We start from the raw sequence: 13,687 nt of genomic DNA, 5'->3' as shown, positions 1-13,687 counted from the left end.
ATGCCCTTGGACTGCGAGGGCTGCTCTGCACAAAGCTTCAAGGAGACAGACGCGCCTGCAGAGTCCTCTGTCCCGTCTACGTATCAGTCAACGGTAGATTAACGGTCTTGAAATTCTGTTTTCACCACTTAACTTCCTTGTTGAAAATCTCTAATACCCCTCCTTGACTGACACCAATGACTCTGAAATATCCTTTCAAAGAGAATTTTCATTCTAATTAAAATAGAAAATAGATCAGACCTCAAGCTGCCGCTTGAAACACTAGGCCTGTTGGTTAAAATGCAGCTTTCCTCCCCGACCCTCAGTCACGTACCAGTCTGGCCCCCCTTCTCCACCCTTCTGCGTCCTCAGGACTCCCCACTGTGCGCTCTCTCCCCACCAGACCCCCCTCCCGTCCCCATCGACGCGGGTTCCATCTCTCTGTAGGATGCCAGTTTCACAGAACACTGCCCTCTCAGCTGCCAGGACGGCCCGCTGATCTTCCCGTCTGAAGCCCGAAGCGGACGGACGGGTCTGTGCCCGGGGCACTGCGCCCCTCCCAGCTGCTTTGTGCCCATGCTTCATCCCTCAGTTGCACCAGGCTCTACAGGGGCAAAGAGCACAGGCTATGTCATCGCTGTTGCTAGTCTCTTATCTGTTCCCACCGCTGTGCTTCGCTCTCAGCTGACCTCCCCGCATTCTTACCACATGACTGTGACATTTCCCATAAGCCAGCAGGGGACAGAGACGGGGGGAGGTTGACAAGCAGAAGCTGAGAGTGGGCAGCGGGAACGCAAACCTCAGGGAAGTGACATTTAGGGTTGGTCCCCGGCAGATACCGGACCTTGGGAACCAGACGGAGTGAGGCCCCCGTGTCCTCCAAAGAAAAGGGCCCGTTTAAGAATTTTCATCACAGGAAAATGGTAATCTGACAAGACAAACATACGCGATGCTTTGCTGAGACCCAGCTCAATACAAATACGGGGCGTCCCCCCAAAATGTATACACAGTTCAACAGCTGGTAGCTCAATTTTGAAAATGAGAAGTATTTTAATAAACACTGCCTTTATAATTAGTCAAAGGGCGTGTCTACACTGTTGTGGGGCACCCTATAGTTTCAGCCCAGCTCAGCCTGTCCTTCAAGGCGCATGACATAGCGTTGGACCAGCGCAATGTGTGTATGTGCACATGCAACAGAATCGGCCCGTGTGAGAAATAAACAAGGTACAAAGCGAGCCAGAGGTGGACACGCCCTGCGAGGAGGCGGGGGGGGGCATGAACACGGTCACCGTCCGGGGGGGACCACGAACACGGTCACCGTCCCGGGGGGGGGGGACCACGAACACGGTCACCATCCCGGGGGGGGGGACCACGAACACGGTCACCGTCCGGGGGGGGGACCACGAACACGGTCACCATCCCGGGGGGGGACCACGAACACGGTCACCGTCCGGGGGGGGGACCACAAACACGGTCACCGTCTGGGGGGGGGGACCACGAACACGGTCACCGTCCGGGGGGGGACCACGAACACGGTCATCATTGCACATTGAGAGGTCTGTGAGGGGGAGGAGCCAGCCTCCCGATACCCAGATAAAGAACAGACGGCGGGGTTTAGGCAGATTTGAAGAAAGCAAAGCAGCCTTGAGCCTGAAAAATGTGTCGGGGCGAAAAAGAATTTAAATTGTTAAAGAAACTGTGGAAAAGAAAACAACCAGCGATCATCACAGTTGACGTGAAGCAACTGGACAGCAGAGGGCGGGTTAAGGAGGGAGCTGGGGTGAGTCAGGGAGGTGGGAAGGCTCGAGGCTGCATGGAAATGGGTAAGCCAGGGTTCAGCGAAGAGAAGCGACGGGCGAGATGCGGACTTTCTTAAATGGGGGAATGGGGTGTGGCTCAGCGGTTGAGCACTGACCCATAAACCAGGAGGTCAGGGTTAGATCCCCGGTCAGGGCACAGGCCCAGGTTTCGGGCTCGATCCCCAGTCGGGGGCGTGCAGGAGGCAGCCGATCAATGACTCTCATCATTGATGTTTCTCTCTCTCTCTAAACAATAAATTAAAAAGATGTATTTTTAAAATATATCTTTATTGATTTCAGAGAGAGGAAGGGAGAGGGAGAGAGAGAGAGAAACATCAATGATGAGAGTCATTGACCGGCTGCCTCCTGCACGCCCCCGACTGAGGGTTGAGCCGGAAACCCGGGCCTGTGCCCTGACTGGGGATCGAACCATGACCTCCTGGATCCTAGGTAGACGCTCAACCGCTGAGCTACGCCCGACTGGGCTAAAACAATATTTTAAAAAATGTTTGAAAACGAGAGAGCACGAAGAGAGGAGCTATGACACCAGTAAAGGGGAACGGGTCAGTGACAGCAGACTCACAGGGGGCGGGAGTCCCACGTAGGAGCAGGAACAGGCGCTGCTCAGAGACAAACGAACCGGGGGCATCTGCCTCCTGGGAGGTGGGTTTGAGCTTCCTGATTTAGTAGAACGAAGGTCAGGTATATAATCACCATCTGAGGCCAAAGAGGGCCAGACCGACCCGGGCGGCAGGGCGAACCAGGCGCCCGGCTGGCTAAGGGTCCTGCTGTGCGAACAAGAGGCCTGTCGCACTCACGGGCCCGTCCACCTAAACATAAGATTTTCAACTGTCCCTCAGCTAAACCCGAGCTACTGTCCCCTCCCCTCCCCAGGGAGAACAAGCATCCTTCCGAATGTTACTGGGTATGATTTAAAAAGGGTTCTGCGGCCCAATCGTCCCGGAAAGCAACGGGGAACACGGAGCGAAACCTGTGTCTTTACAGCAGGAGCCCTGCCCTGTCTCCGTCTGTGTTCGGTCTGTCTTTTCCCCCCTGTTATCTACATTAAGCAAAAAAAAAAAGCCAAACATTTGCAATAGTGCAAAAGAGCAAGGCTTCCCTTATTCCCGCCCCAGCTGCTCTACTCTGGGCCACAGGCAGATTCTCCTGAAACTGTTCTCAGCCTTCAAAGTGAGAGCATGCATCACGGATCAGGCATTGGGAGACACACTTTATTCTCATTTAAGGGGATATTTTGCGTGTGGAAGACACAGCCAACACCTCAAGCAACACAGTTTGGAAAAGACTGCTTTACAATAGGAACACTCACCTACTCGTAATGATTAACTAATTGTGTTTTTTTTTTTAATTTGCTGCCATGCAGTGCAGGGATCCAAAGATAAGATTTTACCTCATTTCTAAGTTGGAAGATTTTGGGGATCAGAACAGTTTGAGTGTTTTTGTTTGTTGTTGTTTTATACCGCCCAGATCCTACCACAATACTTAGTAAAACGCTTCATAAGTATCTGCTGAGTTTACATGAATTAATTACCTACCTGCTTCACTTTGGGGACCGGGCGGAAAGAGGAGGGTGCTGACGGCGAGGCCTCGGAAGGGGACCCTGGGAGAAGCCGCGGGGGGAAGGCGTCCCTGTTTTCCTCTCATGAAACTCACAGCCACGCAGAATGGCCAGACTGCGCTTAAACGGGCTCTAAAACGTACTGAGTGAAAGGGAAAGGGATGGAGCTGTCCACTCCTTTAGAATTACAGTCACCTGTCCTGTTAAATCCGAACCATCAATCCCGTGCCTGTGTCCGGATGCCCGGCACGGTCTACGTTTCTGGCTTCCATTCAACAATTCCCTTTACCAAATCGGTGGCTTCCTTGGGGGAGGAAAGACGGCCTAAGACCATGATGATCTCTGGGTTTTCTAAGATGCACAACCGCTTAACCCGACAAGAGCTCAGGCTTTGGGTCTCGCCAATTTATATTTATATTTCCTTTTACCCAAATCCTGGCACAGCAGCCTCGCAACGCGCGTCTAAGGGAATGAAGTCAGGGCGTGCGTGTGGGACCAGACAGGCTGCCAGCCGGGCGAGTGGCCGCGCAGGCCCTGCTGAGGCTGCCAGCTGACCCAGGCCTCACCTCTGTCACTGTGAACAAAGACACAAACGGGCTGGCTCCCGGGCAGGTGAAGCGTGTGCTCGGGAACGTACGTAAACTCGACGGGTGACAGACACAGTCCTGCCAGCGGCAGGAAGACGCTGCGATGAAACACATCCCCGCTCGCAAATGCCAGCGGGGAGACGGTCATGTTTGTGGGGAGGGAAGGAGACTGTGGGAGAAGCCAGGACACAGGTGAACGGGGCCGAGGAGTGAACCCCTGCCAAGAAAAGCCTGAAACGGAATGTCAAGGGGAGTCTGGGGGTGGTGCCCACAAGCAAGGACCTTTGAGCTCGGCAACCTCATGAAGCGGCGTGAGAGATGGCGGCCATTCCAATAACGATTTTTAACGTAAGTGAAACATCCAGAAATGACATTTTCCCAGCGTAAGTGGCTGGCCGCCTCTGTGCTAGGCGGCAGGTGCAACTCTGGGCTGCATCCCGTGATGAAAGGGTCGAGGCTGGGCACCGCCATCGCGGATTCACACAGCCGCCTGGGGAGACGGCACGTGCACGGGACAGTGGCACAGGGGCGATGGGGCCACGCCTGGAGGGTGTGCAGATACCCAGGGAACAGGAGGGGAGGGGGTTTCCTTGGGAAGGACGGGGGGATGGAATAATCATAGCAAATGGCAGAAAGTGACACCTGAACTGAGTCTAAGACGTTCCCGCAGCACCTGGGGCCTGGGCTGGAGTGGGCACCGGGGGCAGGGAGTCAGGTGAGCACAGGGCGATGCGCTCGGGGAAGGCCAGGGCGAGGGGCTGCGGAAGAAGACGGGTGGGCACCAGGGATGACAGGCACCAGGGGACAAATGCCCTCTAGTCCCCTGGAGAGATGGGACATTATTCAGCAGAAAACAACAGTAGGTCTTTATCAAGGGAAATGCCAGGATCTGAGCTCCTCCTTGGAAGGGCAGCTCAGGTGAGTGATGCATGGGGGTGGGAGGGATGGAGACCAGGGGGTCAGCGGGGGGGGGGTGTAGATGCCCCTCACCGGCGCCCACTTTCGGGAACGACAGCCTGATGGACTGGGATACGGCCCCATGGCCCGGCCAGGCTTCTGTCCAGAGCTCAAACAGTGAACCAGGCTCAGACTTAAGGCTTCTGGGAAACGACCGTAAAGTGTACAGTAAAAAGAAAGATAAATAATATTCCTAAAGCTTAATTAATTTCTCTCCTGCGTTTTGCCTGGTTTAATGTTATGCTGCGCTCTTGATGGGACCAATCTAGACATTGTTCCATTAGTATATTTCACTTTTATGTCAAGGCTCACGGTTTACTGGTTTTGTTTAGGGTGATGCACTTGGATTCGGCATATTTACATCATTTTCATTTATTATTGAAGGCACTGTTATGGTTGGGTATCGGGGATCAATAAGGCCTCTGTAATGTTTACGCCCTCGTATCTTTTATGACAAGCTTGGAGTGCTTCAGGTTCCTCTTTTATAGGAGGTTTTTAAAAGGCAGTTTTATAGCCTTTACTCTGTCTTCGGTAAAAAAATTGTTTTACAAAAATTCCTTGACTGTGTTTGCAAAAGTCTTAATGGGACCACACAGACACATGGAAGAAACTTTGAGTAACCACAGTTGTCTCCCCTTTTCCATGAGGGATACGTCCCAAGACCCCCCAGTGGATGCGGAACCAGTGGGTGTTGTGGAGAGTATCGAACCCTATAGATACATTCACACCTACGATAAAGTTTAATTCATAAATTAGGTGCATTAAGAGATTAACAACAAAACTAGTAATAAAATAGAACACTTAAAACCATCTACTGTAATAAGATTTACGTGAATGGGGTCTCTCTCTCTCTCTCTCTCTCTCTCTAAATCCCTTAGAGTGGAGACGCTGGACAAAGGTATGATTCATGTCCGGGTGGGACGGAGCAGGACGGGGGCAGATTTTATCACACTAACCCATAACGGCTCCCACTTTAAAATTTATGGATTGTTTATTTCTGGAATTTTCCATTTAATGTTTTGGGACCATGGTCACTGAAACCACAGAAAGTAAAGCTGCAGATAAGGGGGGACTTCCGTGTGTAGAACGAAGGCTCCTGTCCCCGGCATTGCATGTGGCCATGTACACGAATTGTCAGATGGAAACTTTAATGGGAGCTTTCCTATTTGCTCCCCTCCCTCCCTGCCGCCCCCCTTGTCTTCTCGGAGGTGACAGTCACTTCCGGGAATGGGCCCCGTCGCTGAGGCTGCCTTTCGGTGTCTGCAATCACTCCGGGACAGTCCTTCACAGCAGAGAAGAGGCATCACAGCCCATCTTCTGTTGCACCAAGTGTGTAAATGTAACAAATGTAAATGTAGCCAATGTAACAAACAAGAATACAGCAGCCCGCGTCCTTGGTCAACTGTGGTTTGAAAATATTAAAAGAGAAACTCCAGACATAAACAATTCTTAACTTTCAAGTTGCATGCCGTTCTGAGTGGTGTGATGAAATACCCCTGTACCCCCCCCCCCCCCGCTCCATCCCACCCAGGACAAGGGTCATCCCTGTGTGGGGAGCACACAGCCCCCCCACACGCTCCCCGCCTGTGAGTCACTTAATATCTGTCTCAGTAGTCAGGCCGATGGTTTTGGTAACTCCGTGCTTGAGTTCAAGTCTCCCTTATTTTACTTAAAAATAACAGCCCCGAAGCACAAGAGTAGGGATGCTGGGGATTCAGATCTGCCAGAGAGACGCCGGAAAGCACTCCTTTAAGTGAAAGGCGAGTCCATACAGTGAGAGAGAGACCACAGTCACATATCGTCATTACAATTCACTGTTATAACCGTTCTATTTTATATTGTTGTTCATTTATTATGCCTAATTTATAAATGAAACTTTATCACAGGTATCTATGTATGTATAGGGTTGGGGCTCTCTGTGGTTCAGGCATCCACTGGGGGTCTTGGAGCGCACCCCCGTGGATAAGGGGGGCCAACTGTAATAAGAACACAATGTTTTGTGGCCCAGTGTCCCTTTAAAACTTATTTAGGCCCGGCCGGGCGTGGCTCAGCAGTTGAGCATCCACCTAGGATCCAGGCGATCGGGGTTCGATTCCCGGTCAGGGCACATGCCTGGGTTGTGGGCTCGATCAGTGACTCTCTCATCATTGATATTTCTGTCTCTCTCTCTCCCTCTCCTTTCCTCTCTCTGAAATCAATAAAGGTATATTTAAAAACAAACAAACAAACAAAGCTTATTTAGGGTAAAGTTCTATGATCCCTGGATGTAGAGATACATGTCTTATGACTTAATTATCCTTAGTTTTAAAACATCTGTCAATTGAAAAGCCCTATATTTTAATGTCGGTTGTACCACGTGAAGCTGCTGTATTTGTAGGTCAACAAATGATCAAATAGCAACCGTTTCATAGGCTGCAACCTAAACTAAAACAAAACTAACCACCTGGGCTGTTAGTGCTGATTTTTAACCGAGTCTTCCCTGTCAGGAGGTGGGAAAGCTGCTGGCACGAAAGGGTGCCGTGGCTGTTCCCTGCTCCTCTGCCTGCCGATCGCGGATTAGCTCCTGACCTGTGCAGGACGGGCGGGAAGGTGAAGCAAGGCTCTCGGAAATCCTACTTGGCCGGCACCCTCCTGAGGAGGACGCGGGCCCAGATGTTTACACCTGTCTGTGGGGTCTCTGGGGACCTCCCCCCCCTCCCTCACCCCCAACCCCTGCGATCAGGGCTGTCTCCTGCTTTCCACCCCTGCAGGAGCGCTGTGGGCAGGACCCAGCGGACCCTGGGAATGAGCATTCTTCATGCTGACAACCTCGGGAGGCAGCCCGGCCCCAGCACAGCTGCCTCCGGCTGACCTGTCCCCAGCGGCTGGGCAGCTGCAGGCTCGCCTTCGGGTACTTTAGGCAGGAGTCAGGCGCTGGTCACTGTGCGTCCCAACTCCAGGAGACACGCGTCAGGCTCACTGCACACCCACAAAGCCTCCCTCCCTAGGCTCCTTGCGCAGAGAAATCCTCTCCACAAGCCCATCCACGCCACGCTTAAGGCCTTTCTACCCTGATGGGAGCGAGGAGTCCAAGGCCCTCGACCCAGCGCTGCCCGGGTCTCTCTCTGCAGGCCCTCTGGGTCTCCCACAATTCTCTGTGCGTCCCTGCGGAAACGGAAAATGGGGGTGGGGGGGGAAGGAAGGCGGGGGGAGAAATTCCAGAAGCTACTGCCAATCTTAGGGCAGAACTGGGCGCTTTAATTGAAAACGGCCCGCACACTCCGCCCCCCGGTGTAATAATAATGCTCTAGTCCAGTGTTTCTCCAGCTTTAGCCTGTTTGAGAATTACGCGGGTGGCTTACTTAGAATGCAGGCTCCACGGCCCCAGCCTCAGGGATCGCAGCTCTGAGAGTCGGGGGACAGTCCCGGCACCCGGGGGGCTGAGAAGTCCCGTGAGCCACGGTTGGAGAAACGCTGCATTACACACAAGCCCACGGAGGCAGCGGCCGCGACTCATTCCCCAGGATCAACCCGCGCCCCAGCTCAGAGCTGCCGCACCGAGACCCCGCAGGAAAAGCCGAGTAAATGAAACTTGGGAGGGACTAAGCTCCGCACGGAAGGACGCAAGCGAAGTGCGACATAAAGGTCCCGCATCTGAGAGGGAGCCAGAACAAGGCCGCGGTGCAGGTAACTGGTCCCCGTCGCCTCCCGCAGCCACATCAGAATCACAACTAAATCACAGAACCACCGTCATCAGAGCCTCCTGAGATCCGGCTGCACAGAAGCCCCACAGCCAGGGAGCTGAGGAAGCACCGAGACCGGCAGGAGGGGCGGGGACGTGGACAGATTGGGGCTGAATTGCAGAGACGGGGCCGTGGGCCCACACCCGGTGCCGCGGGTAAGCCCGGAAGGACATCTCGGCGGCGGGGGTTTCCCGGAGGAGCGAGGGGTCCCAGCCCCACAGCAGGCCCCCAGCCCAGGGCTCCAGGCTGGGAACAGACGTCCCCACACCTTCGGGCTGTGAACCCAGCGGGGACTGTCCCTGAGGGTCGCGGAGGCCGCGGGAGCCCCAGCAGCTCCTCTAAAGGGCCCGGCGCGGACTCACTCGGACGCTCCCTCTGAGCCCAGCGCCGGGAGCAGCCTGAAAGGACCCGGGACACTCGGGGAGGAACTAACCTGCCTGAGATCCGGGCGGGAGGCGGAGGGCGGCTTCCTCCCAGGCAGAAGGGCTGGCGGAGGCCATGGCTCCTGTGGCGAGTCCTCCCCGCACAGCCGGCAGGCAGGCGCCATGTTTGAGTCGCCAGCACCTGACCCACCTTTGGCCCCGCCCCGTGATTCCCGGAGGCCCCGCCCCTCCCACCTGCAGCTCATCCGGGCCATTTCCAGGGGCTTTTCTGTGCAAGTGGCCTCTCGAGCCTCATGCTTAGGACTTTCCTAAAATCTCTCAAACAAGCAGCAGCTGCCCCATATGGCTTGATAAGCAGCCCCAGGCCTGGCACTAGCGGCAGCTGCACTGGCTCATAGCTGGGCCTCTCCTGGGCACCTCCAAGCCCAGCACAAGGAGCAGCCAGCTACGGTTTGCTGTGTAGCTCATGCTGGGTGGCCCTGGGCAAGGCACTGGCACAGGCTGACTCTGCACCTCCCGGGAGGCCCCAGAGACAGTGCACCTGGTGGTCAGACTCGATCACGCTGGGTTACAACCCTACCACATCCACGAGTGACACTCAAGGGGCGCACTTGGTGAACACCAAAGCTCCACTGAATCAAATCCTGCTCCATAGGGGTGTCTCCAGCACAGCAGCTCTCTGGCTATAGTTGCAGCTGGTCCTCACAGCCGATTGGCCTGGGGGTCAATTCCTCCCAGGGACGCCAACAGCAACCAAGGCTCAGCTACAACAGGACAGTGCACACAGCCCACACAGGGGAGCACCTAGAAGGCCCAGCTCAGGGGACTGGGGAGGCTGAGCCACTGGACCCTACAGGACACCTACTACACAAAGCCACTCTACATATTCCAGGAGACATAGCAGCTCTACCTAATACATAGAAACAAACACCTGGAAGCAGCCAAAATGTGGAGGCAAAGAAACATGTCACAAAGGAAAGAAGAGAAGAAATCTCTAGAAGAGGAACTAAATGAAATAGATCCAGGCAAGCTAATAGATACAGAGTTCAGAATTTTGTTTATAAAGATGTTTAAGCAGATGGTTAGGGAAATAACTGAGAAAATTGATAACATAATAAAGTACCAATTTGAAATGAAGGCTACAGGAACTGAAATGAAGAATAATTTACATGGAATCAACAGTAGAGTAGAGGACGCTGAGAATCAAATCAGCAATCTGGAACATGAAGAAACAAAAAACACCCAACCAGAAGAGAAAAAAGAAAAGAGAATCCAGAAATATGAAGATAGTATAAGGAGCTTCTGGGACAACTCTAGACGCTCAACATTCATATTATTGGGGTGTCAGAAGGGGAAGAAAGAGACCAAGAAATTGAAAACCTATTTGAAAAAATAATTACAGAAAACTTCCCCTACCTGGGGAAAGAAATAGACTTACAAGTCCAGGAAGCACAGAGAGTCCCAAAGAAGAGGAACCCAAAGAGGCCCACAGCAAGACACATCATAATTAAAATGCCAAAGGTTAAAGACAAAGAGAGGATCTTAAAAGCAGGAAGAGAAAAGCAGTTAGTTACCTACAAGGGAGCTCCCATAGGACTGTCAGCTGATTTCTCAACAGAAACCTTCCAGGCCAGAAGGGGTGGCAAGAAATATTCAAAGTGATGAAAAACATGGAACTACAACCAAGATTGCTCTACCCAGCAAAGCTATCACTTAGAATTGAAGGTCAGATAAAGAGCTTCTCAGACAAGGAGAAGCTAAAGGAGTTCATCTCCACCAGACCAGCACTACAGGAAAAGGTGAAGGGTCTTCTTTAAGAAGAAGCTAATGAACAAAAGAATCTGACAAACTAAATAGATCCAGAGACACTGATGCAGGCAGCAGATGATCGTATTTCAGAGGGAAGAGGGAAGGGGGGTGGAGGGTGGGAGGAGATTAACCAAAGAAGTTATATGCATATATGCATAACCCATGGACACAGTCAATAACAGGGTGAAGGCCTGGGGCGGGGGTGGGAGCAAGGTGGAGGGGGTTAATGGGGGGAAATGGGACATCTGTAATACTCTCAACAATAAAGATTAAAAATAATAATAATAAAATAAATAAATAAATAAATAGAAAGAAAAAAAAAGATCCCACATCTAAGCAGTTCCTTGCTGGTCAGGGAGCAGGTTCCCTCGGGTGAACTCTGTAGATCCTACAAATACCTGTGTACAGTTGCTCCCCAAGGTCTCCCTCTCTGTAGAAAGGGGTCAGGGACTCAGAGTGTGACCTGGCCCTCTGCGTGCAAGTCAGTCCAGGCCCCTCCCCTCACTCGGAGTACTGGACCCCAGGCTGCCGATCCCTCTGGATAAAGTCACTGCTTCCTCTCAGAAAGGCAGGGCCCCCGGAGCCCACCCTGGCAGCTGGACCTCCTCTGGGGGGAGGAAGTATAGCTCCCCTATTAGCCGGGCTGTGGAGATGTAAAATTAATTGCAGTTCTAACAGTTGGATATAGGAAAATCATGGCGGGATGGCTGAGCAGGTAAGCAACTGGTGGTTATTTATTCCCTTGCGCAGCTGAACTGCCACCCCAAGCCCTGCAGAAGCCGTGACCCCAAGTCTAAGTCTTGCCAGTTCTCTCCCTGAATTTGTGCAGCAGCTTCAAGACTGTCAGAGCTGCACAGGTTTCTACAAAGAGCTGCACAGGGATTAGTTTTTATAGTAAAACAGATCAATGAATTTAAAGGTAAAATCAAATGTTCAGATGACTATAAAATACTAGACATTTAAAAATGTTCCAAGACTGTTTTTAGCTTTGGGAGGAAACAATTGGCCAGGCAGGTACATGTGTGGATGAAGTAGGAGGGAGGAAAGCGGGGGGGGGGGGGTAAGAGAGGGAAGAGCTGAGATCCAGCAGCTGATTTTGGGGGTGTCCTGCAGGAAATGGGGCACCAGGGGCTCTGGGCTGGTCTCAGCCCAGTGGCTGGCCCATGAAGACCTCTTGACAAGGTGGAAGGGACCAGAGACCTCCTGTTTCAGGCCGGCAAATGGGAACAGCTCCGGACCTTCCCCAGAAGCAGAGATCTCAGAGAGGAGGGAGGCCTGGCTGCAGTCGGGGCCTGTGCGCTGGTCTGTGGTCAGCAAGCATGAACCTTGAACTGGTCACTGGCCTCTCACGGCCCCTCCGCAAACTCAGACTCTTGGTTAAATGACCTTTAAGATGTCTTCTGCCTTAATTTCATGGCTCTGTGGAATCTTATTGACTAAGGAGAGAAAGGACAGGGGGAGGGAGAGCACAGGAAGGGAGCGAGTCCCCTGGAGGGAAAACACAGGGTCTGCGTGGACCAGGAGGCCGTGCGAGTCACAGCTCTGAGTGGCCTTTAAAGGCCGCAGGCCACCTGACTCCCGTAGCGGGAGGAGACACCAGCTTCTCCCAGCCCCTGGCTGTTCACTGGGGAAGGTCAATGGCAGAGAAGAAACTTGCGTTTAGGAAAATTTACACTTTTTGATGTGAAAAAGTCCATTTTCCTGGAGTGATCTCACACTGGGCTCACGTTCTCTGTTCTGTAGCACATCCGCATGCTTCTGCTTTGCCCAGCTCTCTGTAGGCCTGCGTGGCCTGGGACCTCAGCCGTGTGGCATTTCACTGGGTCAAGGCTAATTTGCAATCTCCAACTACCATCTTTTTGGCAAAATTTATGTCTTCTATATATTTTAGCTTTACTAATTGATTTATTTTCAGAATATTTTGTTTTGTTAAAAATTCGTACATTTTCACTTTTAGCACAGAGCTGCGTACCTGAGTCTGCTTGGGGCCAATGTCCATCCTCTCCAGGAGGTTGTTCAGGAAGTCGGTGACGCTGTCCCAGGGGTAGATGCTGTTGGAACCATCCAGCACGATGACAATGTCCAGCTGTGTGCTGCATTCTGCAAGAAAGGAGCCCACTGAGCAAGCGTGGAGCCTCTTTCCAGGCCTCAGGAAGTGTCTCCCGGCCGACAGAAGCTCGCGTTGAAGCATCAATGGATGGTTTACAAAGTGGACACATGGCTTTTACGATCAGAAAAAACAGTTTTAGAGGAAATGTGAGTCTGGCTGGAGGGGCTCCCTAGCCGAGCGTCGACCTATGAACCAGGAGGTCGCCCGTTCAATCAGGGCACAGGCCCGGGTGGCAGGCTCGATCCCAGCAGGGGGCGCGCAGGAGGCAGCCGGTCAATGACTCATCATGGATGTTTCTATCTCTCTCTCCCTCTCCCTTCCTCTCTCTGAAATCAATAAAATGTTTTGTGTGTTGTGTGTGTGTTTTTTTAAAGTAAAAGTGATATTCATTGCATTCCATACCCACAGTTTTGGAGGTCGTACCAAGTAAACCTCCCCTCCACCTGACTTTATTAACATTGAGTTATCTTCGGGAATTTTCTCCATATGAATCTGACAGAACAGTTCTCATTCTGTGTGTGTTTCAAGTGAGGTTACCAGCCTCCCAGAGCCTAGCCCTTTAACTAAAACCACTGTGGCAGCTTCAGCTGTGATGTTTACACATGGTTCTGTAGAGGCCGTTTACATTAATATCAGTTCCAAAAATAGCCCTGAGGTTCGGTGATATACTGGCAAAGCAAGCATTTGCCTAAATTGGTCATGCTAGTAGCTGAGAAAACGGGCCAGGCTTCTGGCAGGCTCCTGTGGATACACGTCTCCTCC

General features: G+C 52.4%; 1 protein-coding gene across 1 annotated transcript in view; it reads right to left on the bottom strand.

Moving 5' to 3' along the window:
* Positions 1–13,687, bottom strand: part of ITGA1 (integrin subunit alpha 1) — a 123,142-nt gene that overhangs the window by 50,950 nt on the left and 58,505 nt on the right. Inside the window, exon 6 of the mRNA XM_081131109.1 lies at positions 12,788–12,915. Within this exon, the coding sequence (XP_080987235.1) occupies positions 12,788–12,915 (128 nt within the window). The remainder of the gene's footprint in view (positions 1–12,787; positions 12,916–13,687) is intronic.

Source organism: Miniopterus schreibersii (genome assembly GCF_964146895.1).
Source record: "Miniopterus schreibersii genome assembly, chromosome: 3".
Classification (NCBI taxonomy): domain Eukaryota; kingdom Metazoa; phylum Chordata; class Mammalia; order Chiroptera; family Miniopteridae; genus Miniopterus; species Miniopterus schreibersii.
This window is presented reverse-complemented; position numbering and strand designations above follow the sequence as displayed.